The sequence below is a fragment of the Mauremys reevesii genome, linkage group 3, assembly GCF_016161935.1.
Source record: "Mauremys reevesii isolate NIE-2019 linkage group 3, ASM1616193v1, whole genome shotgun sequence".
Classification (NCBI taxonomy): Eukaryota; Metazoa; Chordata; order Testudines; family Geoemydidae; genus Mauremys; species Mauremys reevesii.
Genome location: NC_052625.1, coordinates 196,992,051 through 197,017,217, shown reverse-complemented (window position 1 = coordinate 197,017,217; position 25,167 = coordinate 196,992,051). Strand labels below are relative to the sequence as shown.

The window sequence follows — 25,167 nt, the reverse complement described above, 5'->3', positions numbered from 1 at the left end:
CTGTTAGCCGGTCTACGGCTTTAGCAAAATATTTCCAGTTGACTTCATGGGTGGTTCAGAGCTGGGAGCTGTTAGCTCATGCTCAGTTAAATTTCAAATGTCAGAGCTCATTAGTGGTGATTTTAGCCAAAGACAGTTTGCGAGGAGCTGTGCAAACTTAACTTCCTCAAATAAAACTGAGGGAAGACATCATTGTTGTGTTTCTATTTATTTATTGAGTCTCTCCCTCCCTCCTCCTTCCCCCGGCACCTTCTCTCTCTTGTTCTGGTAGAGGTCATTCTCAGCTTTCCCAACATTGGGTTTCTAGTTGATCTTCTCTGTTTTCTTTAATTGGCCTTGTCCTTTCATGCTCTCCCTGTGAATACTAGGTGATTTGCAGATGAATTCTTTGAATTCTTGAGGTTGCTTTTCATCTGAGCTCAGTGATACATGTGCACACAGTATTACATGGCTATAAGGAAGCACAGAGTCCGTGTAACATTATAGATTTACTGGACAAAGTGCTATGAAATATAGTGCAGAGACTAGTCCTGTATTAGCCAAGGGGAGGGATCAGACGATATCCCATAATAGGTCTTTCCCTCTCTGGCTTAGCTATGTCTGTGATCCAGGGCTGGAGTCATCATTGCTGCACGAACCCTTTGTGCCAGCTGGACAGGTGCAAAAAGGCTGTAAGGCAGGCATGAGGTTGCCTTGGAGAATACTCCTTGCAAAGGGGGCCACTGGGCCGACAGTTACATCCGTCAGCTGCTCCAGGAGTCCCTTCTCCAGTACAGAAGGGTCTGTGGTGAGGATTGGGCCAGAGGAGGGAGGGAGTGAATTGGGACCAAGAGGAGGCATGGCCAGTGCTGACCTGGCCCAAGCAATACTGCAGCCCAGCAATGGTCCCAAAGGACCATTAGAACAAGGACACAAGTTATGGGTAAGCAAAATGGTCCAGGCTTCTGCACCCACTTTGCCAGCACAGCCTTTGCAGAATTGGGTGCCAGCAATACAGAGCTAGTTTCCATGCAGGGCGTTTGAGAGTTGGGAGCTCCATGGTTTATTCTCTTGAGTGAAAGAGCACGTCTGCCTTTCCTTCAGAAGCAGCAAGTTTCTTTGCGGCTAATTATGGCTAGCGCTAGTTGGGGGTTGGGAATCATTTCTGCTTTTCATCAGAATGCCCCAACCCAATGAGAATTAGGACACACTGGCAGAGTTTTCTCTATGATGTGCTGTTTGCCTTAAATTGGAAAAATAGAGGGCCAGATATTCAAAGGTCTTTAGGTGCCCGAAGATGCAGATAGGTGCCTAATGGGATTTTCAGAAGCATTTGGGTGCCTAATTCCTACTGAAATCAAATCCTGATTTTGAAAATCCCACTGGACGTCTACCTGCACCTATAGGCACCTAAACACTTTTGAAAGTCTGGCCGAGAGTGCACCGAGCAGGATCCTGGGGCAGAGAAAACTGGCTTCAATATCCTGACCAGCGATAATGGCCAGGCAAGTGGTAGGCTGGCACCGTGACCTCATTGCCTCATTAACCTCTGTTGCTTACATATATTATTTAAACCCTGCACCCCCACACCTGCTCATAGCTCATACATGCAGCCATGTGTTCCTACTCCTTTTGTTCTTGTCTTCTGACTAACCTCCTCCTCCGTGTTCTACACCCATCAGACACATTTTGGTCCCTGTTTAGGACCTAAGCCTACAAACATGCATGTGCTTAACCTTAAGCACATGCTTGGTCCCATTGACTGCAGTGAAGCTACTCAGGTGCTTACAGTTAAGTGTGCGTATACATTTTGCAGGATTAGGTCCTCAGGCCTGACGTATGTTAGAAAATTTGTACCAGTTTAACTAAATTGATAATGTAATGAAATGCTTAATGCAGATATACTTAAACTAGTTTAACCTCTGCTTAGATCAGTTTAGTTTGGTTTGACAATTTCCTGATGCAAGTGATATTGATTTAAGAAAGGGTTAAATGGATTTTAGTGCAGCTGAAGAGGGAGAGGAAGGATGATGCAGTGGTTAGGGGCCTAGCCTAGGACTTGGGGGACCTGAATTCAAGGCCCTGCTCTGCCACAGACTTCCTGTGTGACCTTGGGTAAGTCACTTCGGGCCTGAGTACATGGAAGGGCAAAGTGTACAAGAGGGGGGTGGTTTGTAGAGCGCTTTAGCAGCTCTGTGTAGACTCTGTTGGTGCACGTTTTTCATGTTAGCTATTTGAAACATGTGACCATCCTCCAAATCTGTTGAAAGCACTGAAAAATCCAGCTTGAACAAAATGTGCTCCTGCAACTTCACCCCCACCCTCCCAGTAAACCAGTTTCATCCAAGGGCTGGTGTTGCTTCATTTTTGAAAGTTCCTTCTTCACCTTTTTACCTTTCTGGCAGATAAATGTTTTTGATGATGACAATAAAGATACTGCCAAGCATTTTTATTCTTTGCAACCCAGCTGGGCTGTGTGTTTGATCCGAACGCTCAGAGTTCCAGGCAGATTGCACTATCAGATGGAGCTGGCTCTATTTCCTGCATTATTCTTCCTGGCTGTACAGCATTATGCAATTATGTTTGCATTTAAACCTGAGTATTTACCTGTAATGATGCTGAAGTTCAGTACATGATACATTACAGCAGTAGATAATGCATACAGATAGGCGAAGAAAGCATGTTGTTGACGTGCTAGGGCTAAACAGGACATTGCATTTGAAAGCGGACTCGGGAAGCTTGCAGATTAGGCACTTAGAATACGTCAACACAGCGAGTGGTAGCAACTCTGAGCCAGGGACGACAGACATGGGGTCGAGCAACCACGCTAAAAATATTACGGCAGATATTGCGGTCGAACTGGAGCTCGGGTTCTGAAGCCTAAGGAGGTGGTGGGTTTCAGAGCCTGAGCTCCAGCCCAAGCAGCAATGTCTACAGTGTTATTGTTAGCACGGTAACACAAGCCTGAGTCTGTCGTCCCAGCATTGAGACTGGCTGCCATGGGCTGTGTAGACAAACCCTTAAAGATCTTGCTTAACCAACATGACAGCCCTGGAGAGTGAGGTTCTCTGTCTAACCACAGAACGGAGCCAGAAGAGAGCGGCCTAGCAAACTTCCCTTATGCTGCTCCTCCATCTTGATCTTGAAGGATTAGCAGTAGAGCCCCAAAAAGCGGCTTCGGGTTCTCTGAAAGCATTCACGAATTTGACATGAATACGCTGAATAGTTTTGGACAAAAATAAATTGGGGGCTAGATTCTCTGCGGCTAGGACAAGAAGCAATGGGTTTAAATTGCAGCAAGGGCAGTTTAGATTGGACATTAGGAAAAACTTCCTAACTGTCAGAGTGGTGAAGCACTGGAATAATTGCCTAGGGAGGTTGGGGAATCTCCATCATTGGGGATTTTTAAGAGCAAGTTGGACAAACACCTGTCAGGGATTGTCTAGCTAATACTTAGTCCTGCCTGGCGTGCAGGGGACAGGACTAGATGACCTCTCAAGGTCCCTGCCAGTTCTATGATTCTATGATTCACAAAGGGAGTTAGGTGCCATTCACAAAACACCTGGAGGAGGAGGTGTTTCTTCCCTCCCCCCAATAGTCCTGGGCTGTAGGAGACTAAAGCTTGAATCCCACCCTGGTGCAGGGGTTTGAACTAGGTCTCCTTGCTCCCAGGTGAGTGCCCCAATCATCAGCCCTCAAAGACAGTAAAGCAAAGCCCCTCCAGTTAGGCAAGATAGGAAGATGACAGGAGGCAAAGCTGCTCAATGGAGAAGGTGAACTGGTAACAGAAGATGATAGGACGGCAGAGCTGTGCAATGCCTACTTCGTTTCAGTGTTCTCACAAAAAATAACACGTGACCAGATGACTAGTGCGGTTACCATAGATAATAAAGGGGAAGGGATGCAGATCGGGGTAAGTAAAGAAGATGTTAGCAATCTTCTGACCAATTTGAATGAATTTGAATCAGCAGGGCCAGATGCTATTCACTGAGGGTATTAGCTGAAGAAATCTCAGAACCACCGGCAGTAATATTTACACACTCATGGATAACAGGAGAGGTTCCGGATGACAGGAGAAGGGCTAATGTAATGTCCATCTTTAAAAAGGGGAAATAGGAGGAGCTGGGAAACTATAGACCAGTCAGCCTGACTTTGATAGCTGGGAAGCTACTAGAGCAATGTATAAAACATTCAATTTGCGAATACCTGGAGGATGAAGAGGTGATCACTAGCAGCCAGCATGGTTTTACCAAGAAGAAATCATGCCAAACCAGCCTGGTTTCTTTCTTTGACAGGGTAACCGATTTGGTGGATGGGGGAATGCAGTGGCCATAATATACCTGGACTTCAACAGGGCTTTTGACACAGTCCCACATGACATTCTCATAAGTAAGCTGGAGAAATGTGGGCTGGACAGAGCTACCATTAAGTCGATACATAATTGGTTAAACAGCTGCAAACAAAGAGTAACTATTAATTGAATGATGTCGGACTTGGGGGAGGTCTCAAGTGGGCTTCCACAGGGATCTGTTCTTGGTCTGATGTTGTTTAACGTCTTTATTAATGATATGGATGTAGGTATAGAGAGCATGTTGATCAAGTTTGTAGATGACGCAAAGGTGGGGGCGGCATTGCCAATACACTGGAGGATAGAGCTAAAACTCAGAGGGATCTTGATAAATTGGAGAACTGGGCTATGGACAACAAAATGAAATTCAGCAAAGATAAATGTCAGGAGACTCACTTAAGGGAGAAAAACCCAGAGGTGAAAGTAAGCCGGTCCAGTTCGGTACGGCGCACCGGCAAGAGCCAGTATGCCGTGCCAGACTGCACCGGCTTCTGCGGCTGAGATTAAAAGTGCTCTGGGCTCCCGGCAGCAGCGGGGAGCTCCGAGCCCTTTAAATCCCGCCCGCAGCTCTGGCAGCCGGGCTGGGGCCAGGATTTAAAGGGCTCGGAGCTCCCCGCCGCTGCGGAGAGCCCAGAGCCCTTTAAATCCTGCCTGCAGCTTCAGCGGCCAGGCTGGGGCTGGAATTTAAAGTGCCGCGGGAGCCCCAAGCCCTTTAAATCCCAGCTGGAGCTGCGGGGGAGATTTAAAGGGTGTGGAGCTCCGCGGCGGCCAGAGCCCCGGGCCCTTTAATTTGCCCATGAGCCCCGTGGGGTTCCCAGCCACCTCTGCAGCTGGGAGCCCCGCGTTGATTTAAAGGCCTTGGGTCTCAACCACAGCCGGTGCCCCAGGACCTTTAAATCTTGAGAGGCCCCGCCTCTTCTGGATGAGGCCACGCCCCCCTCAGGACTCCGGCAGTACCGGTAAGTCCTGTAAGTTACTTTCACCCCTGGAAAAACCAAATGCACAAATACAAAATGGGGGATAACTGGCTTGGCAGTTGCACTGCTCAGAAGGATCTGGGAGCTGTGGTGAATCACAACCTCAACATGAGTCAGCAATGGGATGCTGTTGCAAAAAAAGCAAATGCAATTTTAAGTTGCCTTAACAGAGGCATAGCATGCAAGCCACAGGAGGGGATACTACTGCTCTACTCAGTGCTGGTTTGGCCTCAGCTGGAGCACTGTGTCCAATTTTGGTCACCAATGTATAGAAAGGATGTAGAGAAACTGGAAGGGATCCAGAGGTGAGCAACAACGATGATCAAAGGGATGGAATGCAAGCCATATGAGCAAAGGCTGAGGGAACTGGGTATGATTAGTTTGGCAAAGAGATTAAGGGGTTTTATGATGGCGATCTTCAGATACTTGAAAGACTGCCATAAAAAAGATGGAGAAAAGTTGTTCTCTTTTTCCACAGAGGGCAGGATAAGAGGCAGTGGGTTCAAACTACAGCATAGCAAATGTAGATGAAATCTCAGGAAAAACTTCCTAACTGTAAGAACAGCAGGACAGTGGAACAGACTGCCTGGGGAGGTTGTGGAAGCTTCTTCACTGGAGGTTTTCAAAAGGAGCCTGGATGTCCATCTGTCTTGGGTGGTTTAGACACATGAAGTCCTCCATCTTGGCAGGGGGTAAGACTAGATGACTCTTGTGATCCGTTCTAACCCTATGATTCTATGATTCTAAGTCAATTAAGCATCCGTGCCTCAGTTTACCCTTCTATAAAATAGGGATAATAGTACTTAGTTATTGTAATAGAAGTGCTTCATTCATTAATGTGTGTAAAGTTCTGCAAGGCCTATGACTGGAAGGTGCTATGGAGGTCCAACATATTACACTGATTTACCCAGTCACGAAAGAGATGACATGGTGGAGATGGGCCAGTGGGATATAGTACAAGATGTGATGGCTTTAAACTGAGGCACAGGTATAGATAAAAACAAAATCTTCCGAATGATGTGAACAATTTGTAGAATGTACTGACCCTGGGGCAGCAGGTTTAAAACAAATAAAAGGAAGTTCTTCACGCAGCGCACAGTCAACTTGTGGAACTCCTTACCTGAGGAGGTTGTGAAGGCTGGGACTATAACAGGGTTTAAAAGAGAACTAGATAAATTCATGGAGGTTAAGTCCATTAATGGCTATTAGCCAGGATGGGTAAGAAATGATGTCCCTAGCCTCTGTTTGTCAGAGGGTGGAGATGGATGGCAGGAGAGAGATCACTTGATCATTACCTGTTAGGTTCACTCCCTCTGGGACACCTGGCATTGGCCACTGTCAGTAGAGAGGATACTGGGCTAGAAGGACCTTAGGTCTGACCCAGTACGGCCATTCTTATGTTCTTATGTTCACAGGAGTGTTCAAAAGCCTAGATGGGGTGCATTTGGATGTAATGACATGCAATATCCCTTTCAGCCCTGGCTCTAAGGATATTGAGGCATGTGTTTGAATTCAATGTGTATAATGTATTAGTTCCTATCTGGTTATGTTTTGGCTATGCTTGTTTATGTGCCTTCTCTTTTACATAGAAGAAAATGCAACATAGCATTTGTGCAGGAATTTTCATTTTCAAAGCACGTTCCACTTATCAGCCAGTGAATCTTTGCAGCCCTCCTGGCTGTGAGGTGAGTTTGGGAAGAATGAAACGCAGCTGGGTTAAATTCCAAATACACCAAGAGGTCAGTATCAGACAGAAGTCAACAGTTCCTGGCTCCCAATACTGTGTTCCGACCACTGTCCTACACTGCTCACTCACTAGTGGCTGGGGTCTAGGACTCCAGAAAGTTAAAAAACCCTGACATATGTCTTTCAGAATACTAAAGCGGGAGTTATTCTTGAGCCTGGTCCAACTCCCATGGAAGTCAATGGTTTTATACTGACGTCACTGGGATTGGATCAGACCCCTTTTCAGAAATCTTCCCTGCTGGTACATGTTGTGCCTTTTTTCTTCAGGTGGCTGGATGACCGCAATGTTAATATTTGTGTTTGCAACAAAACTGAGAAAACACACTGCAGGAAGTAAAGATGATGTAATCAAGTGAAAGGGTTTATACAGCATGGACTATGGTCTACGGTGTCCAGCACAGGCAGTAGGCTAGGGACACTGTGTAAACAATTGACTCTTTCAGTTTGCTTGTTAGCATTAACCTGACATTTACCATTAGTAGACATGCCTCTGAGAAGTTGGTGATTTACATTGCTGTGTAAATCATGTGTGCCCTTCAACTGTGGGTTGGAAAACAACATCCAAGGTGTGTCACTCCAGACTAGACACCAGCGCGCAGCGGCAGGCGCGGCGGGGGCGCGGGCGCATGGCGGGTTGTTTTGTGCCGGGCGGCGCGGCGCGGCGCGGCGCGGAGCCGGGCCGCCGGAGCGCGCGCCAGCCATGGGCGGGGGCGGCGTGCCTTCCCCCCGCGGCTCGGCTGAGCTCGCGCAGCGCGGCAGGGCAGGCAGGTCCGGTCGGCATGGGCACAGGCTCAGAGAGCAACCGAGGGGAGGGAGGACGGGCGGCGGGAGGGGGGGGGCGGCGCGCGCGCGCCGCTGCTTGGGGGCCCTACTTTCTAGAGCCGCCCCTGGGTGTGTCTAAACTGGAGAACTACATTCCATTATCTCATACGCACTCTCTCTCTCTCTCTCTCTCCATGCAAGATGATCTTGTGGTTTAAAGTACTAGATTTGGACAGCTTTCACGGAAATGAATAATCTCTGAAAATCAGGCCAGAAATGAACATTAGGAAGAATACAGTACATTTGCAGTCAGTTAACATGGGGAAAGTTTGGACCCGTGTCTCAACTTCCTATAATGTGGTTCCTTCTCGGAAGTTCCCTGTAATGGGCTGAATTAAAACTCTGAAGGATAAAATTCTGGTCCCACTGAAGTCAGTGGGAGTTTTGCCATTGACTTCAGTGGGGCCAGGGTTTCACCCCACATCTAAACTTTGGGAAGGTTCTGTTCCAACTCTGCCCATAGCGGTGTATACGCCTCTCTAGACCACGTGTTCTGTAAAACGATGCCTAAAAGCCAGCCCATTGAGTAGCAATGCGTTATTTGTTGTTGTAGCCAGGTGGCTGGAATTGAAAGCAACTCTATTTGCATTCCAGGATTCTGGGATCGTGGAACACTGTGTTATTAAAGAGGACACAGGTACATACCTGTTTAAGATTTCCCTTCCATTTATGAACTCTACTCACATGGCTCCTTTAATTACTGATTGGCTTAGTGTTCATTATTTCACACTAGGTCTTTGAGCCTTACTAGTCGCAACTGGGCTTTATTGCCTCAGTAGGTAAAAGGGAGGTTATTAAGGCTGGTGTCTTATCTGAGGTGCGCACACACACACACACATGCATTGCCATCTTTTCAGTGCCTTCCCTGCGAAAGCACCACTTGATCAAACCAATATTCCGTGTCCTTAATTAATTACCTCTGGTGCAAAGAGCCTTACCTTCTGTGCACGGAAATTGCAGTGATTACTCCCCCGCTGGAAAAGCTTTTTATAGGATTCAAGTTCTCTATCGTGCCATTGTCCAGCTGCAAATTGGCCTGCAGACTGGCTTGTGCCATGGGCTCTGACCTCCTAAACTGCCCACTCATTCCCCGCCCCCAGCCCAAACTAATCAGCTAGATGAACTATTTGCAGTTGGCTTTTGGGTCTTCTCACTGCCTTTGCGGCTGCCCCTGTCTGAGTAATTAATGATAGCTCTGTTTGTTTATGGTCTTGAGTTACTAATGCTGTTGGATGGAAATGCATTTTTACCTTTGGGACCTGCCAGTTTCCTGGTTCCAATCCCACCTCTCTGGCCCAGGTCAATTTTGTGTGTGTAAATAGATTTGCCCTGTAATAGTTGGTGGGAGACTGCTTCATTTATCAGTTCCATCGTAAATGAACTGGGCCAAATTCTTCCACTATTGTTCCAGTGCAATTCAGTGGAATCAGTGAGGTTGCTCCAGGGTAGCTGAAGAGAATCTCCCTTCTCTTTTTATTGTGGATACAATCCTGGGAAGAGCTGAGTGTGACACACTGACACGTTCCTGCACTATCCTGAATGAACTTTATTAAGTCAAGTTGAACCTGATTGAATTAGGTTAGTAACTTTGGGTTCATTGTATTACAAATGCAGTTGTGTACATGTGTTATTGTGGAACTGTTGGTATTTCCATGGGAAGGGTAAATAGGAAAGCAGCAGAGGGTGGTTAGGCAAATTCACTCAGGTTGTGAGATCTTCAACAAAGCCACCCTCCTGAAGAGGTGCACCTATACTAGTTCAAACTGGAGTCTCATAAGAATGGCCATACTGGGTCAGACCAATGGTCCATGTAGCCCAGTCTTCCGACAGTGGCTGGTACCAGCTGCTTCAGAGGGAACCAACAAAACAGAGCAATTATCCAGTGATCCATTCCCTGTCATTCCAGTCCCAGCATCTTCCAGTCAGAGGTTTAGGGACACACAAAGGATGGGGTTACGTCCCCGACCATCCTGACTACTAGCCATTAATGGACCGATCCTCCATGAGCTATCTAATTCTTTTTTGAACCCAGTTATATTTTTGGCCTTCATAACATCCCTTCCAACAAGTTCCACGGGTTGACCATGCATTGTATGAAGAAGTACTTCCATATGTTTGTTTAAACCTGCTGCCTATTAGTTTCATTGGGGGACCCCTGGTTCTTGTTTTATGGGAAGTGATAAAACACACTTCCTTATTCACTTTACACTATTCATGATTTTATAGACCTCTATCAAATCCCCCTTAATTGTTTCTTTCCTAAACTGAACAGTCCCAGTCTTTTAAATCTCTTCTCTTATGGAAGCTGTTCCGTACCCCTAATCTTGTTGTTGTCCCTCTCTGTACCTTTTCCACTTCCAATATCTTTTTTCTTGAGATTGGGTGCCCAGAAATGCATGTAGTAAGTTGTGGGTGTACCACGGCTTTATATAGTGGTATTATGATAAGTGGTATTATGATATTTACTGTTTTAGTATCTATCCCTTTTCTAATGGTTCGTCACAGTCTGTTAGCTTTTTTGACTGCTGCTACACATTGAGCAGATGTTTTCAGAGAACTATCCACAGTGACTCCATGATCTCTTTCTTGTGTGGTAACAGCTAATTTAGACCCCATCATTTTGTATGTTTAGTTGAGCTTATGTTTTCCGATGTGCATTACTTTGCATTTATCATCATTGAATTTCATCTGCCATTTTGTTCCCCAGTCACCCAGTTTTGTGAGATTGCCTTGTAACTCTTCACAGTCCGCTGTGGACTTAGCTATCTTGAGCAATGTTGTATCATCTGCAAACTTTGCCACCTCACTGTTTGCTCCTTTTTCCAGATCATTGATGAGTATGTTGACAGCACTGGTCCCGGTACAGACCCCTGGGGGACCCCATTATTTACCTTTCTCCACTGTGAAAACTGACCATTTATTCCTACCCTTTGTTTCTTATCGTTTTACCAGTTATTGATCCATGAGAGGACCTTCTCTCTTATCCCATGACTGCATACTTTGCTTAAGAGCCTTTGGCAAGGGACCTCGTCAAAGACTTTTTGAAAGTCCAAGTACAATATATCCACTGGGTTACCCTTGTCCATATGTTTGCTGACCCCACTTCAAAGAATTCTAGTAGATTGGTGAGGCATGATTTCCCTTTACAAAAACTGTGTTGACTCTTCCCCAACAAATCATGTTCATCTATGTGTCTGATATTCTTGTTCTTCACTGTAGTTTCAACCAGTTTGCCTGTATTGAAGTTGGGTTTATTGGCCTGTAATTGCCAGGATCACCTATGGAGCCTTTTAAAAAAATTGATGTTACATTCTGCCACTGGTGACCTCAGGCAAATCACTTCTCCTCTCTAAGCCTCAGTTTCCCCATCTGTAAAATGAGGCTAATGATGCTGGCTTCCTATATAAAAAACTGATATCTACTGATGAAAAGCACTAAATAGGAGCTAGGTGGTGTTACCAACATGTAAATTACACCGCATGTAACTTTACATGTTACACAACATGTAAATTGGCCCACTAACATGTGGGACTCTTTCCTCCATGGAAGAAGGGTCTCTTATTGTCTTCAGATTCTAATCACATGGAGCAGAGTGGGGTGCAGTGTATCATTTAAGGTCCATATTGGATCAGAACTCTTGGGTAGAGTCCTTCTTGAGCTGGAAGGCTGGTTTCCCTGGAGAGGCTCCGATCTTTCTCAGGAAATGCTAAAACAAGTCTATGGTGGGGGAAAAAGAAAAGATGCCCATTCTGGCCGTGTTGTTCTCCCTAAGGACTTGTCCAAAGCTGAACCAGCTGTAGAGCAAGTGGAAGTGACTATGGTGCTGAAAACCCTGCAGGGTGGAAGGGGTGGGTGGGTTGGTTCAGAAAGGAGCTCACTAACTTCACCCTGCAGTGTGGTTCTCAGAGTCTGGTAGTGAACTAGCTTGGACAGGTTTTCTTGGAGGTTCTAGTTCATTTCTCCTACCCGGTAAGCTGTTTCTCTACTCCAGAAGCCTAGTATCCTGCCCTGTAGTGCCCTTTGCAACAGCACCCTTGACCATTGGTGCATGGACTGGACACCCATGTGCAGATGATATTGTGTTATACCCTGACATCGTATTTGTGAGCACTTTGACAGTGAGCTTACATTGATGTCCATGTTGTTCTCTAGCACAACACACAGTATTCGCTTTCCCGCCTGGGAAATCCTCAATCCTTTCTTCACAGGAAGCTGCGAGGCGATGAACCGTACTCAAAGGCACTGGTTCTCATTGATGCTAACACCCCTTTACATTGCAGGAGTGATGTAAAGAGACCTTAGTGGAAATGAGAATAAAATCCCATCTCTTTTCCTCCTATGGACTATGGAAAGAGTTTTCAAAATCCATTCAGCCTGACTTACAGTTGAAAAGAAGAATGTGTCAGGCTTCCACTGAATTATTAGACCTAGGTAGCGTAGCCAGAAGTCCACTCTACCAAACCATGATGATGGGAGCTATATGACCATCTGGGTAGCTGGGAGAGCTAGGTCAAATAGACATCATGGTGCCCTGCTACATCTCTTGCCTGTATTAATCATGGTGAGTGTTCCTTATCTTTATACCACACAGGTGCATCTTGGGACGGATCAATTATATGTCAGTGTGAATGAAGGACCTGACTACAGAGGCTGTTACAAGACAAATTTGGTTCAATCAGTCTGGCGAATGTCTTGTATGTTAACCACATACCTGCACTGAATAAGACTTTGCAGCATGTGTGTGGGAGGTCCCTGCACCGATTTGTCCGATTTAATTATAGATGCTCTACCCACCTTCCTAATTGCTTCTTCATTAGGAAGTAGCTTGTTGTTTCTTTTTTCCCCCTAGGAACTAAAAATAATCCACTTTTGTTTGTTTCTGTAAATATTTTTTTTCTTTTGCCCTTGAGGAGATAATTATTTCTATTGTTGCATGAAGATGGTGGCCAATACCGGAGGAATAATTAGAGCAGATGGCTGTGAATACGTCCCATCTAAAAGACATCTAGGGTAATAAAATAAAAACCCCCTTCTATGTCTCCTCCAAATATGTGCTTTGCTTTCCTTCAGGTGGATTCAAGTGTGGGGAGGGGGGACGGGAAATGGTTTCCCTGGTGAATTAAATTGAGGAGCTGTCAAGAGTTCACAGCCCGGAAAGTGAGGTCCCATGTATTCCATCACTGAAATTAAGTGTTTTCAAATGTGGTGTGGAGTCCTGGGTCCATGGCATGGGGAAATATACACTGTATTCCATCACTTGAAATGTTAACCTTGTCTCTCACTAGTGACTGGAACAAAAACACTTGCTCTGTACTTGCTGGTTAAATGGCAATCTGTCACTCCTGCAGGAAAGGCTTCCTCGTGTGTGTCAATCTCTCTGATATGGCTGTAGTGTTCCCAGCCTTTGCTTGTTCACTGCTTCATGTCCAGGAGTGGGTACTGGCTACGTTACTTAAAGGTGTATTCCACCCCCCCCCCCAGATAGTAAGTGGTTATAGGGATATTTTTGTATGCAGGAAAGCAAGGTGGTAGTGGTTATTATTTTGGTATATAGTATTAGCTTTGTGCTCAGCACCTTAAAGACATGTCTAAAGTCAGATGGCAAAATCCTGACCCCAATGAAGTCAAAGGCAAAACTCCTGTAGAGTCAGGATTTCACTTGGAGTCCCTCACCCAAAGAGCCTTTAGTTTAAATTCGCAATATATAGGCTAGGCTCTGGGTGAAATAACAAGCAATGCGCTTTAGTTAGGTTTCTGATGGCTATTTACTGAATTAGCTTTTAAGCTGTTGGTCTTCTTTGATCACAGGATCAGGCTTGTTGTCTTTTGGGGGAGTGTACTTGTCCTTCTATAGGTGCTAGTTTCCTTAAAAAACAACAACAAAACACTGCTAGGTGTCTGAGATTAAGTGCACTATATGCTCTGTAGCAATCACTTCACCTGCAACTGAGGCTTGGTCTACACTACAGACAGAGAGGATGCATGGGGGGTGGGCATGCAGGGTCACATGCCCCCCCTAAACTTGCTGCTTGCCTTGTACTGAGCATGCTCACATGGACTGAGCATGCTCAGTAACACCACTGCAGCTGGTTACCTTCACTCTGCCCTCCCACCCCCACTATCAGCAGGCACAGGTCGTCCCTGACTATAGAGTTAGGTCACCGTAAGGCAGCTTAGTTACTTTGACCTAACTCTGTAAGTGTCTACAGCTCCCGCCGATGTAAGTCGCCCACTATATCGACTTCATAACTCCACCTCCACGAGAGGCAGAGCGCTTAGGTCGATATGGTTAGGGCGATGCAGTGGCTGTGCAGACACTGTGTTATTTACATCGCCTGATGGCTGTCAGCCCCAGGGTGGAGAGGGAGGGGCTCCAGCTGTGAACCCCGCGCCGGGTTCACAGTTCCAACTGTCAGCCCCAGGGTGGCGGGGCTCCAGCTGTCGGTGCCCCACAATGCCCCAGTGGAAGTGCTCCTGGTGAGGATGCACACCACGGAAGAAGGGGCATAATGTGGACGTGAGTCAACGCTTTGATTACTGCGGTGGCTGTGCATCAGTAGCTGTGCAGTTTCTCGTTGGAATCTGTTTTTGAAGTTTTTTTGTTGGAGAATTGCGACTTTTAGGGTTACTCAATTACAGACCTAAAAAGTTTCAATTCTCCAACAAAAAAACCTTCAAAACCAGACTCCAATGAGAAACTGCAGAATTTGAATTAATTTGCAAATGTGACACCATTAGATTAGGCTTGAATAAAGACTGGGAGTGGATGGATCATTACACAAAGTAAAAACTATTTCCCCATGCTAATTTCCCCCCTATTGTTACTCAGACCTTCTTGTCGACTGTTGGAAATGGGTCATCCTGAGTATCACTACAGAAGTTTTTCCCCCCCTGCTGATAATAGCCCACCTTAATTGATTAGTCTCGTTAGAGTTGGTACGGCAACACCCATTTTTTTCATGTTCTCTGTGTATCTATATCTTCCTACTGTATTTTCCACTGCATGCATCTGATGAAGTGGGCTGTAGCCCATGAAAGCTTATGCCCAAATACATTTGTTAGTCTCTAGGGTGCCACAAGGACTCCTCGTTCTTTTTGCTGATACAGACTAACACGGCTACCACTCTGAAACCTGTGTTTGGCATTATACTGCATACAGTATATTATAGGGCATTGGCTCACTACTGACTTGATGGCCTAGTGTCACCTGTGGTACTGAAGATTTTTTTTAAAAAAATGTCACCAGCATGTCCTCAGGAGAACTATCCCTGCTCCCTGCAGCTACACAGGCTCTTAGCTGGGATATGGAGTTGGTTCTCAATCACTTGTCCTCATCGCTCCCAGTCATCCCTTGTAGCTTCATACCATGAAGCTGCACTAAAGGAGGAGGTGGTGGTGGTGCAGCAGGAGGGTTAAAATATCTAAGTAAAAACAGGACTGAAACATGTTTAGAAACTGGGTCTGGGGTGAATTTTTGTATTTTGGGTCCATTTGTAGTTATTAGTTCAGCAGTTGTTTGAGACCTCTAGGTTATGTCTGAGTTTACATCAGACAGTGCAGCAGGGACTGCACTGATCTCTCTGTACACTGAGACAAGGATCCTTTTGTATTTTTCTTTACATGCCTTATTTACAATGAGCAGCTGTGGTTACAGCTCCTGACCTATAGCATTGACATATCTGTAAATGTAAAGACAAGGCAGAGGGGGGAGATATGTATCTACACGAAAGGAAGCAGCACACAAACAAGCCAGTGGTTATAAGGAGAGTTCCACGAAACCTGCACTCCTCCTCTGCTTGGCAGTGGCCCAGAAGTCAGCTCTGACAGACCCCAGTCATCCGGTCGAAAAACTGTCCGGGTGGCGGCACTGCGGAGGGGGGCTGGCAGGTTCCCTGCTAGCCTCCATGCTGTGTGGCTCCTGGGAAGCAGCCGGCATGTCCCGCCCTCTGGCTCCTACATGTAGGGGCAGCCAGGGGGCTCCGCGAGCTGCCCTTGCCCCAAGCCCCACCCCCACAGCTCCCATTGGTCAGGAGCCTGCGGACAGGGTAGCGTGCAGAACCACCTGACCTGCTTCAGCATAGGAGCTGGAGGGGGAACATGTCACTGCTTCCGGGAGCTGCTTGAGGTAAGAGCCATCCAGAGTCTGCATCCCTGACCCCCTCCCAGGCTCCAGCCCCAGCCCTGATCCACCTCCCACCCTCCAAACCCCTCAATCCCATCCCAGAGCACCCTCCTGCACCTCAAACCCCTCATCCCCAGCCCCACCCCAGAGCCTGCAACCCCAGGCAGAGCCCTCCGTCCTGCACCCCAACCTCCTGAGCCAGTGCGGTGAAAATGAGCGAGTGAGTGAGGGTGGAGAGAGTGAGCAACTGAGGGAGGGGAGGATGGAGTGAGTGGGGGGCAGGGCCTTGGAGAAGGGGCAGGGCACGGGTGGGGCCTCAGAGGAGGGGCGGGGCAAGGGTGTTTGGTTTTGTGTGAGTAGAAAGTTGCCAACCCTATGTAAGGATAGTTAAGCCCTGGAACAAATTATGTAGGGAGGTTGTAGAATCTCCATCATTGGAGGTTTTTAAGAACAGGTTTGACAAACACCTGTCAGGGATGGTCTAGATAATACTTAGTCCTACCATGAGTGCCGGGGACTGGACTATGACTTACTGAGGTCCCTTCCAGTCCGTTACTGTGATTTCTTTGAATGTCTAGAAAGCACCCAGCACATTGTTAGTGCTACTGTAAATAAATAGTACTATCTAATGTTGACAAATTGTATCGTCAATTTCTTGACCACACTTGAGTATATTTCATAATGAACTAAAGAGACTAAATAGCCAATGTCAGTCATGTTTATTGCTAAAAGCCAATAATAATGTAGTACAGGGTTCTATACGATACTCTGGGAAGCCGTCTTGTGCAGCACTGTTACATTCACATTACGCAGAAGGTGTGCTCCCAGAGTTACACCTCTAAAGCCATCTTTTTATACGCTACCAGTTTACAAGTACACCTCTACCCCGATATAACGCCACCCGATATAACATGAATTCGGATATAACGCGGTAAAGCAGCACTCGGGGGGGGGGGGGGGCTGCGCGCTCCAGCAGATCAAATCAAGTTCGATATAACGCGGTTTCACCTATAATGCGGTAAGATTTTTTGGCTCCCGAGGACAGCGCTTTATCGAGTAGAGGTGTAAAAGGTACAGCGTACATCACCTGAAACTAGAATTTTACCAGTCAGCTTTTTACCTTGTTTATCTGGTACTATGTACCGCTTCTCTCTTTGTTCTGAATGCATTCCAGATACCAAAGGGCATGAAGGCATCTCCTAGGTTTGTACTAGGACAAAACAATTATATGTCTTGTCTTCTTCCCTTGGGACATTCCAGTACTGGCCTGGGAGAATAACTCCCTACCTGTTGCTATGATAAAATAATCATGTCCTGATCCTGACAACTTTCCTATGTACTTAAGCCAAAGTTTACTTCAGGTAATGCAAGGTGTTATGGGATACTTAGGATTAGAGAATAGTATTATGATAAAGGTAGAGGCCAATTTAGATTATATAACTGCTCTAGTATTTGTACTTACTTCTATTTGTGCTTAATGCATACTAATATATGTATGGTGCAGGTAATCCATATTAATATGAACTAGATGCTAGCTAGCATATATTGGTCACTTCTAATGTTCCCACCAGCAAGGTGTGTAGGAGTCTAAAAAGGTTTGGTTCCGATAAGGATCCAAGCTGTGGAGACCGTATACCAGACTTGATGGACCATTAGTCCCTTCTAGTGTAGCAAATTCTTAGCTACCTAAATGTTTGTTTTCCAAAATGCACCCCTGCCAGTCTAAAAGTGGTGCATGAACAGTCAGTATAAAACATTGTTCAGCAAAAAACAAAACTGATGGCAAGTCAACTGGAAAAAAACCCCTTACTTCCACCCTACAAACTACATTTGAATTACTCAAGCTTCTAGCAAAATCTTTAGTGAGTAAGATATACCTGGCAGTGTGCCCTGGAAATTTGGGCTTGTTGAGCCATTGAAGTAAACAAAACCCCATCCCTGTCCCCTGGAGAATGCCCTGCCTCTAGTTCCCTACTACTGATATCTGGGAACTGTTGTCAGGATCATGCCAGACCATCTGATTTATCAAGATAGTGTATGGGGAGAGAGATTCTAAGGTAGACAGGACTGAAGCCACATAGGGCTTCATTGATCAAAATCAGTGTTTTGAATTTCACTCAGAAACAAATGGATGCAATCTACAGAGAGCAGGTGTAATGTGCTCCAGAGGAGAATCATCAGTAAGGAAGCAGGCAGGTGCATTTCATATTCGCTGGTGTTGCTGAATCTGCCAGGGTACATGGTCCTTATCACTCTGGTAACTGGGTCCCTCACAATCATAAAGGGTTTTATCTTCACAACCAGGGGCGGCTCCAGGCCCCAGCACGCCAAGCGCGTGCTTGGGGCAGCAAGCCACTGTGGGCGCTCTGCCGGTCACGGCGAGGGCGGCAGACAGGCTGCCTTCGGCGGCTTGCCTGCGGAGGGTCCGCTGGTCCCGCGACTTCGGACCTCCCGCAGGCAAGCCGCCGAAGGCAGCCGGCCTGCCATGCTTGGGGCAGAAAAATGCCTCGAGCCGCCCCTGTTCACAACACCCTGTGAGGTAGGAAAGTATCATCCCCATTTCACACACGGGGAACTGAGACAGGGGTAGACTGATTTGCCCAAAGCCGCTCAGGGAGTCTGTGGGTGAACCCAGGTTTCTTGAGTCCTTGTCATGCCCTGTCTACTACATCAGTCTTTTTACCCTATAGAGAAACCACATATATCCTGTGCTGCACTAATCCAGTACGATGGTAACAAGCACATGGATCGCTGTGGTGTATACGTTGCAAATATTGACTAATCCTTGCAGTACCTCTTGAGGTAGGTCTGTTGCTCTAGACATGCTATCTAGCATTTCCTCTAAGGTCTATCCAGACCTAACCTTTGTGGGGAGCCTAGGTCTACTTTTGAAGTAGACTGTGAGTTGAGTCTAGATATTTTAGTGGAGAAAACATGCACCATGAAACTTGGATCCCCTCCTCTCCCTTTTGTTGTTTAGAAGGGGGAGGGCTGCATATTGGGGCAAGGGGGAACATACAGCCTAACTAGTCTAGACAAAAAGACGTTGCCAGAGTGAATGAACTTCACTTAAGGTATGCCAGGTAAAACTGGGGTCCATTTTCCCCTGACAAGTATTTCCATGCTTGGTGACAGCAGGAGGTTAGGACAAGGACCTGCATGACCACACTTATCGTTTGTTTTAAAGTTATTTCCAGTTATGTATTTTTTTTTCAAAATAATGAAAGCTCAGTTTTAAGACCCTTATTTTCTTTTTCAGAGGCACCTTCCCCTCCAATTCTGTGGCCGGTGGTCTAAAAACTCCAGCTGGCTTGATGGGCACCTGCCACAAGATGGTGCTAATGTCACGGTAGAAAGAGGTCAGACGCTGCTGCTGGATACCACCACTGGCATCCTCAACTTGCTGCATGTCAAAGGTCTGAGGAGGTTTTTGTCTGTTTGTTTCTTTCAGGCGGTAGAGTTTCAACCTCTCCTTCCCCGCCCCCCAATCAAATAAACTGTGCCAAGGCACCTGGTCACACAGGAGCATAAGAGACAGAGCATCAGTGTTTGGTAAACATAGTGAGGATAGGGGGAGGGATCTGTTTAATTATTATGTATGCGGAAGGCATCGTTTATGCCGTTTGAGGCATAATGACAATATGAGTAGGAATGCTTTTATTCTTGACTGCTGAAAGTGCAGCTCTTCTGCACAGCCATCAGGGATAATAGTGGTACTGGTAACAATAATCAGCTATGTCTTGTGTGGTGTCTTGGATGCAAGTGTGTTGGAAAAGCCTTTATAGAACTAATGATGTTGTTACAGAATTATAGGCTACAGTTACAGAATGTAATAAATAATCCATGATCCTAGCACTCTGTTGGTGCTGTGTAAATAATACAGCACAATTAAGAGAGAAAGCATCAGGTTTGTAGTACTTACTTACATACCCCGAGTCAAATTCAGATTTGGTGTAAATAGATGAAGCTCTGTTGGAATCAATACACAATTTAGGACAAAAATAACCTCCCATTCACCAAAAGAAACATTTCCATCCTCGAAATGACAGCCCCAATCCTGCATACTCTTCTTCACATGCTTAACTTGAAGCACATGTGCTAGTCTTTTCAGGCTTGTGACCTAAAAAGTTAGCAAAGGACTTTGTGTTGTTTTTAAATGCTTACTCTTAATGGTTTGTAAAAGAGATTTCTTAACAAATGTCATAAGTACTAAGGCCCAAATCCTCAAAGGTATTTAGGCTCCTAACTCCCATTGAAATCGATAGGAGTTGCGCATCTAAATATCTTTGAGGATCTGTGGCTAAACCTTCATTGAGGACTATAGACACAAGGAATGTGATATTTTAATGTATTTTAACTCAGTTTTGAGTTAACAGACCATAAAGAAATCTGAAAATGGAAACAACTTTCCTTCCCACTTCTACCCCTGGACCAGAGATCTCCCAAAATAGGGGGATGGAATTGTATCAGGTTTCCTTCCACCTGAACAAATAGAATAAATACTTTAATCAAGCTGAGGTTGAGATCAAGCATGAAAACGCTTTAGCCAAATCCTCCACCAACCTCCCGCTGAAAGTTCTAAGCCTCTGATCTTGGTCATGAATGAGTCTTTTTCAGCCCGAATGAGACTATCCTGCTGGACTGCATATCTGTATCACGTGTATGAGGTGGGTCTGAACTAGAATACAGGATCCAAAGCCCTAACAAGTTTGGATCCAAATCTGGGTCTGAACTTTGTGGCTCAGCCCAAATCTATGAAATAGATCCAGAGCAAGAAACTGAATAAGAAAGGCAGTTCAGACACAACGCTGAACCATGGGCTTGGTCCATCAGCCCGGTGAAGTCTATGGGAGCCCTTCCATTGTTCTCAGTGAAGTTTGGATACAGTGTCTTTATGGCTTGGACTCATCTCATATTCAAAGCATTTTTTCCCCCACTCTGTCATGCTCCTTTTCATTCTCAAACAAGCCCATTCAGCTGACACACACTATATGGTAGGTACGGTGCAGTTATTAAACCAACATTAGAGTGTTTTAGACCCAGTGACTCTGAGAAGGACATTTATGATACCAAGCACACTTGGTTCTTTTGTATTAATTTAAATGGAATAAATGGTCTGAAAGAGTCACAGGTATTAACATGACCCTGAAACTATCCAACATTTAACAGTGTTAAACAGAGTTCAGGGTTTTATAACCAGATACCTCAGCCTGCTTAGTACCATGGCAAACATACTATTAAAAATCTTTTAAAGTTATTTATTAATTATACAGAAAAGCAGGGAAAACAATTAAAGCATTTGAAATATAAAGTGTTACGTAAGGCTTTCATTTTAATCAGGTTCATTGTTCCCTTTCCCTTTAGCTGTAAAGAGATTTTATAAGGGAAGGCCCCCTGTGTGACAGTCTTTTAGATCAGAGGTTTTCACAACACACGTTATGTGGCCGCTCTGACAGTTTTCCCTACAATACTTAATTAACTTCTGTACTTGTTGAAAAGCAGCAAACCCCTTTCTGTAAGTGGCAGCGAGGAAAGATTCCCCTGTGCTCAGACTCACCCCGCATCCCCGACGGAGCTCTTGATGCTAATAAGAAGGGGGTGATCCCGGCAGGTTGCATGCACCACATGGGAACTTAGTAGGAGCCCCTTAGTAGGGCATGGCTTCTCCACACTGGGGCTGGGCGGTAGGAAGTAGAGATCCCCATTTAGCTGCCCCGGACTTTGTTCCTATTATGCTCAGAGCTTGTCATGGAGTGGAAGCCCCTCACTGTGCTGGGGACCTGCCAAGCCCTGCAGCAGCCTGGAGTCGTTGACCTGCTGCAGTAGCTAGAGCAACTGTAAATAGCGAGTGCAGCCCCAGGTGCAGGAAGCGATGACCCATCTCTGTCCCTGCCTCCCATGGCCCTTCAGCGAAAGACAGCCCCGGAAAGGTGGGTCAGGAACTCACCAGACATCTGCAGCATCCCAAACTCTCGGTGTGGGGGAGCTACCCAGGGAAATGTCCTGGTGACTAAATGCCGCAGCCATCTGCACTGACAAGAGCTGCTTCCGGTGCCATGCACGTGTCTGCAGAGGCGCTGCCCACAGCTCCCAAGAAGGCTGTGTGGTGCAGGGTGCTGATCCCTGCTGGCAGCATCAGCGCAAACACCAAGGCGGTGCATCTCACTGCCCTTGGTACCAGCTGTTCAGGAGCAACAGATGGATGCTGCAGGGAGGGACTGCTGCTTTGCCCTCCCGATCTCCACCCATGCTTTGGTGGCTGTTGCTGCAAAAAAATCCACCGGTGGCCGCATGCAAGAAACACAGATGGTGATAACTGTACTTTTGAGGAATAAAGAGAAGTAGTTAGTTGAGATGGGCTGGAGCTGTTGTTACTGCTGTTGAGGTTTGATCCTGTTTTTTAGAAGACAAAAGAAGACAAACACACAAGAGGGACATGGAAAAAACAGCAAAGAGAAAATGCAGCTTCTGTCTCAGGTGTTGACTCTCACTTGCAGACTCAGTGCTGGAGAAACATAAGCCCAACTGGAGAAACACAAGCCCAGCACACAGTCTCGGAGTGGCTGATAAGACCTGGCAAACTTGTGCCATCATTGGGCCATTTAGGGCATTGCTTTTAATTACCTCTCTTGGGTGACAGGCTTACAGCAGTGTTGCAAAATATAGTCATGGCTGGCTAAGCCAGAGCGTTATTAAACAGAAAGCAAAAGGAGAGGGATAGGAAAGAGAATAAATAAGGTGGAGAAGGAATAGAACACCCATGGAATAGAACACCTACATCCCAGGTGGCATTTGGGATTTAGCTGGTGAAGGTGGCAGTGTCATCTGGGTCCCTTTCTCTGGCCAGGTTTGCTCAGGATGAAGACGGCACAATGATGACCCTGGGATCCAGTGGGACTCAGGAGATTGCAGGGGTGGCAGCCATGATGGCGAAGCTTGCTCCTTCCTCTTCTTTCAGTCAGTCCGTGGCCACAGTAGCCATCTTCTTCCCCAAAAAGTCTTTTGCTGAGGACTGCAAAGGAAGTGTTGGGTGGAGTAGTCCATCCCCTTATTATTTTGTCCACCAATTAGGTCTAATTTTCAACAAACCAATTTTGTTTAACTGGTGTGACACTTTTCTTGTTTACCAGGCATGAGGTTAACACAGTCCTGGTGTTAGATCAGGAGGCCTTTTCATTTGTATTAATTTAGCTTTTCTCTTTATCTATTACACCTCTTCCCATCAATCTGGCCCTACAGGCATAGCTGGATAACCTTCTCTTGGTTTTGGACAGGAGTCCTTTGCAGTGATCCAGCTACACCTCCCTCTGGCCTTCAATACCATCAGTCATAGGGTCCTGATGAGGCACATACAGGATCACATCAGCCAACAGACACTGAAGTCATTGCTGATATGGGCTGAGTTTGAACTGATACCATAGAAATAGCACATTTTTTATCTTTGTCCAGTCTTCTGTGTCATCCAGTCACCTGCTGCAGATACCCATTCTTTCCCTTGTTTATAGACTGGCTGTGATGCTTGGTTATCTGAGACATTTTTTGTTATGCTCAGTCCATTTGGGCTGTGCATGATGATACTATTTGCAGGCAGTTTCTAGTTCATATTTTCTTTTTTTAATCAGACAGAGACATTACAATTAAAATACCGTAAAAGTGATTCTAGCAGTATTGCAATAAGCATGTTTTTTAATTAAAGAAAGAACACGGGATGTACAAATAGTACCAGCTAATGGGAAGTTGCATCCAATGTATATTTTAATTGAATTTTAAAGAGACTGGGGGGGAAGGCAGTCCTGTCTCTCTTTATTGCTCTGTGATGGGATCTCTAGGTTGTTACAACAATGTGCATCAAGTCTGGATTAATTATAGTCAACACATCATAAAATTCCACCTGTCTTGGAAGAAAGGAAGGACATCTTTTTTTTTTTAACAAGAACTCAGTGTTTTTCAATGGAATTTAACTTGTAGGACAAGAAATTCCCTGCAGGGGAATTCTGAGGCCTTTACAACTGTAGCAATTGGACAACTTTTCTCTTTCTTTCCCTTAATTGTAAATCCTGATTTGTGGCTCAGTGTAGGGCACAGGCATCTATTTCCACCCCTGTTTTGACTGGGATTGCAGCATGCATATTAGACTCCTAGGCTTCTCGTTTGCCAACTACATCGATTTTCCTCGTGTTTGATAACTGCCAAGACTCCTCCAAAGCTTCCCAGGCTGAACTCTGGCAGATCAGTGGAAGCTAATCCCAGCTCTGCTAACAAAAGGAACTGTGTATGACTCCTGCAGAGATCAGACTGGAAGTTTAGGCAGCATGGGCCCTCCTTCCTCCACTCACTGGCATGGAACAGTCCTGTCTCTGCAAGGAGAGCCTGCTGCTAATTATCTGAGAAAAAGCTCTCTTGAATCCTCCTAGAACTATCATAGGTACTTTTATTGCCCCCATTCCCATAGTATTTTACAATCCTTAATGTATTTGTCCTCACAAAACCCCTGTGAGGTTGGACAGTGCTACTAGCCCCATTTCACAGGTGGGGAACTGAGGCCCAGAGAGACTCTCACTTCCTTTAAGGCCACAGAAGAAGTCTGTGGTGGAACAAGCAATTGAACCCAGGTCTGTTGAATCCCAAACTAGTGCTCTGACTACTAGACCATTCTTCCTCTCAAGCGGTAAATCTTGCTAATCTGTAGGCAAAAGATGATGCATTAAGGTATGGCCTACCTAGGTCCTGGGATCGGAGCCCCATTGTGCTACGCACTATGCAGAATGCTTAGTAAGAGACAGTCCCTGCCCTTGCAAGCTTACAATCTAAATAGATGAGACAGATGGAGCATGGCAGAAAGGGATACAACCTACAAACAGAATATTAGTAATTGAGGCACAGAGAACTTCAGTGACTCGGCCCACGATGACACAAGCAGTCTGTGGCTGAGCCAGGAATTGAACGCTGCTCCAGGGCACTTGCTACAAGACCATCCTCCCTTGCTAAAAGCAAACTGTTTTGCTTGAGCTGGTCTCCGGCAGCTTGAAATGTCCAAGCAGCTGTCTGTTTCTAGATCTGAGCTGGATTAAGGCTTGATTCAGCAAAGCACTTGTGTCCAGGCTTCACTTTTAAGTGTGAGTAGCCCCATTGACTTCAGGGGGACTAATCATGTGCATAAGTGCTTTTCTGGA

At 45.9% G+C, this 25,167-nt stretch overlaps 1 protein-coding gene across 1 annotated transcript in view; it reads left to right on the top strand.

Moving 5' to 3' along the window:
• The window catches only part of PKHD1 (PKHD1 ciliary IPT domain containing fibrocystin/polyductin), a 306,693-nt gene that overhangs the window by 59,107 nt on the left and 222,419 nt on the right, over positions 1-25,167 (top strand). Inside the window, exon 16 of the mRNA XM_039532757.1 lies at positions 19,254-19,410. Coding sequence (XP_039388691.1) covers positions 19,254-19,410 — 157 coding nt within the window. The remainder of the gene's footprint in view (positions 1-19,253; positions 19,411-25,167) is intronic.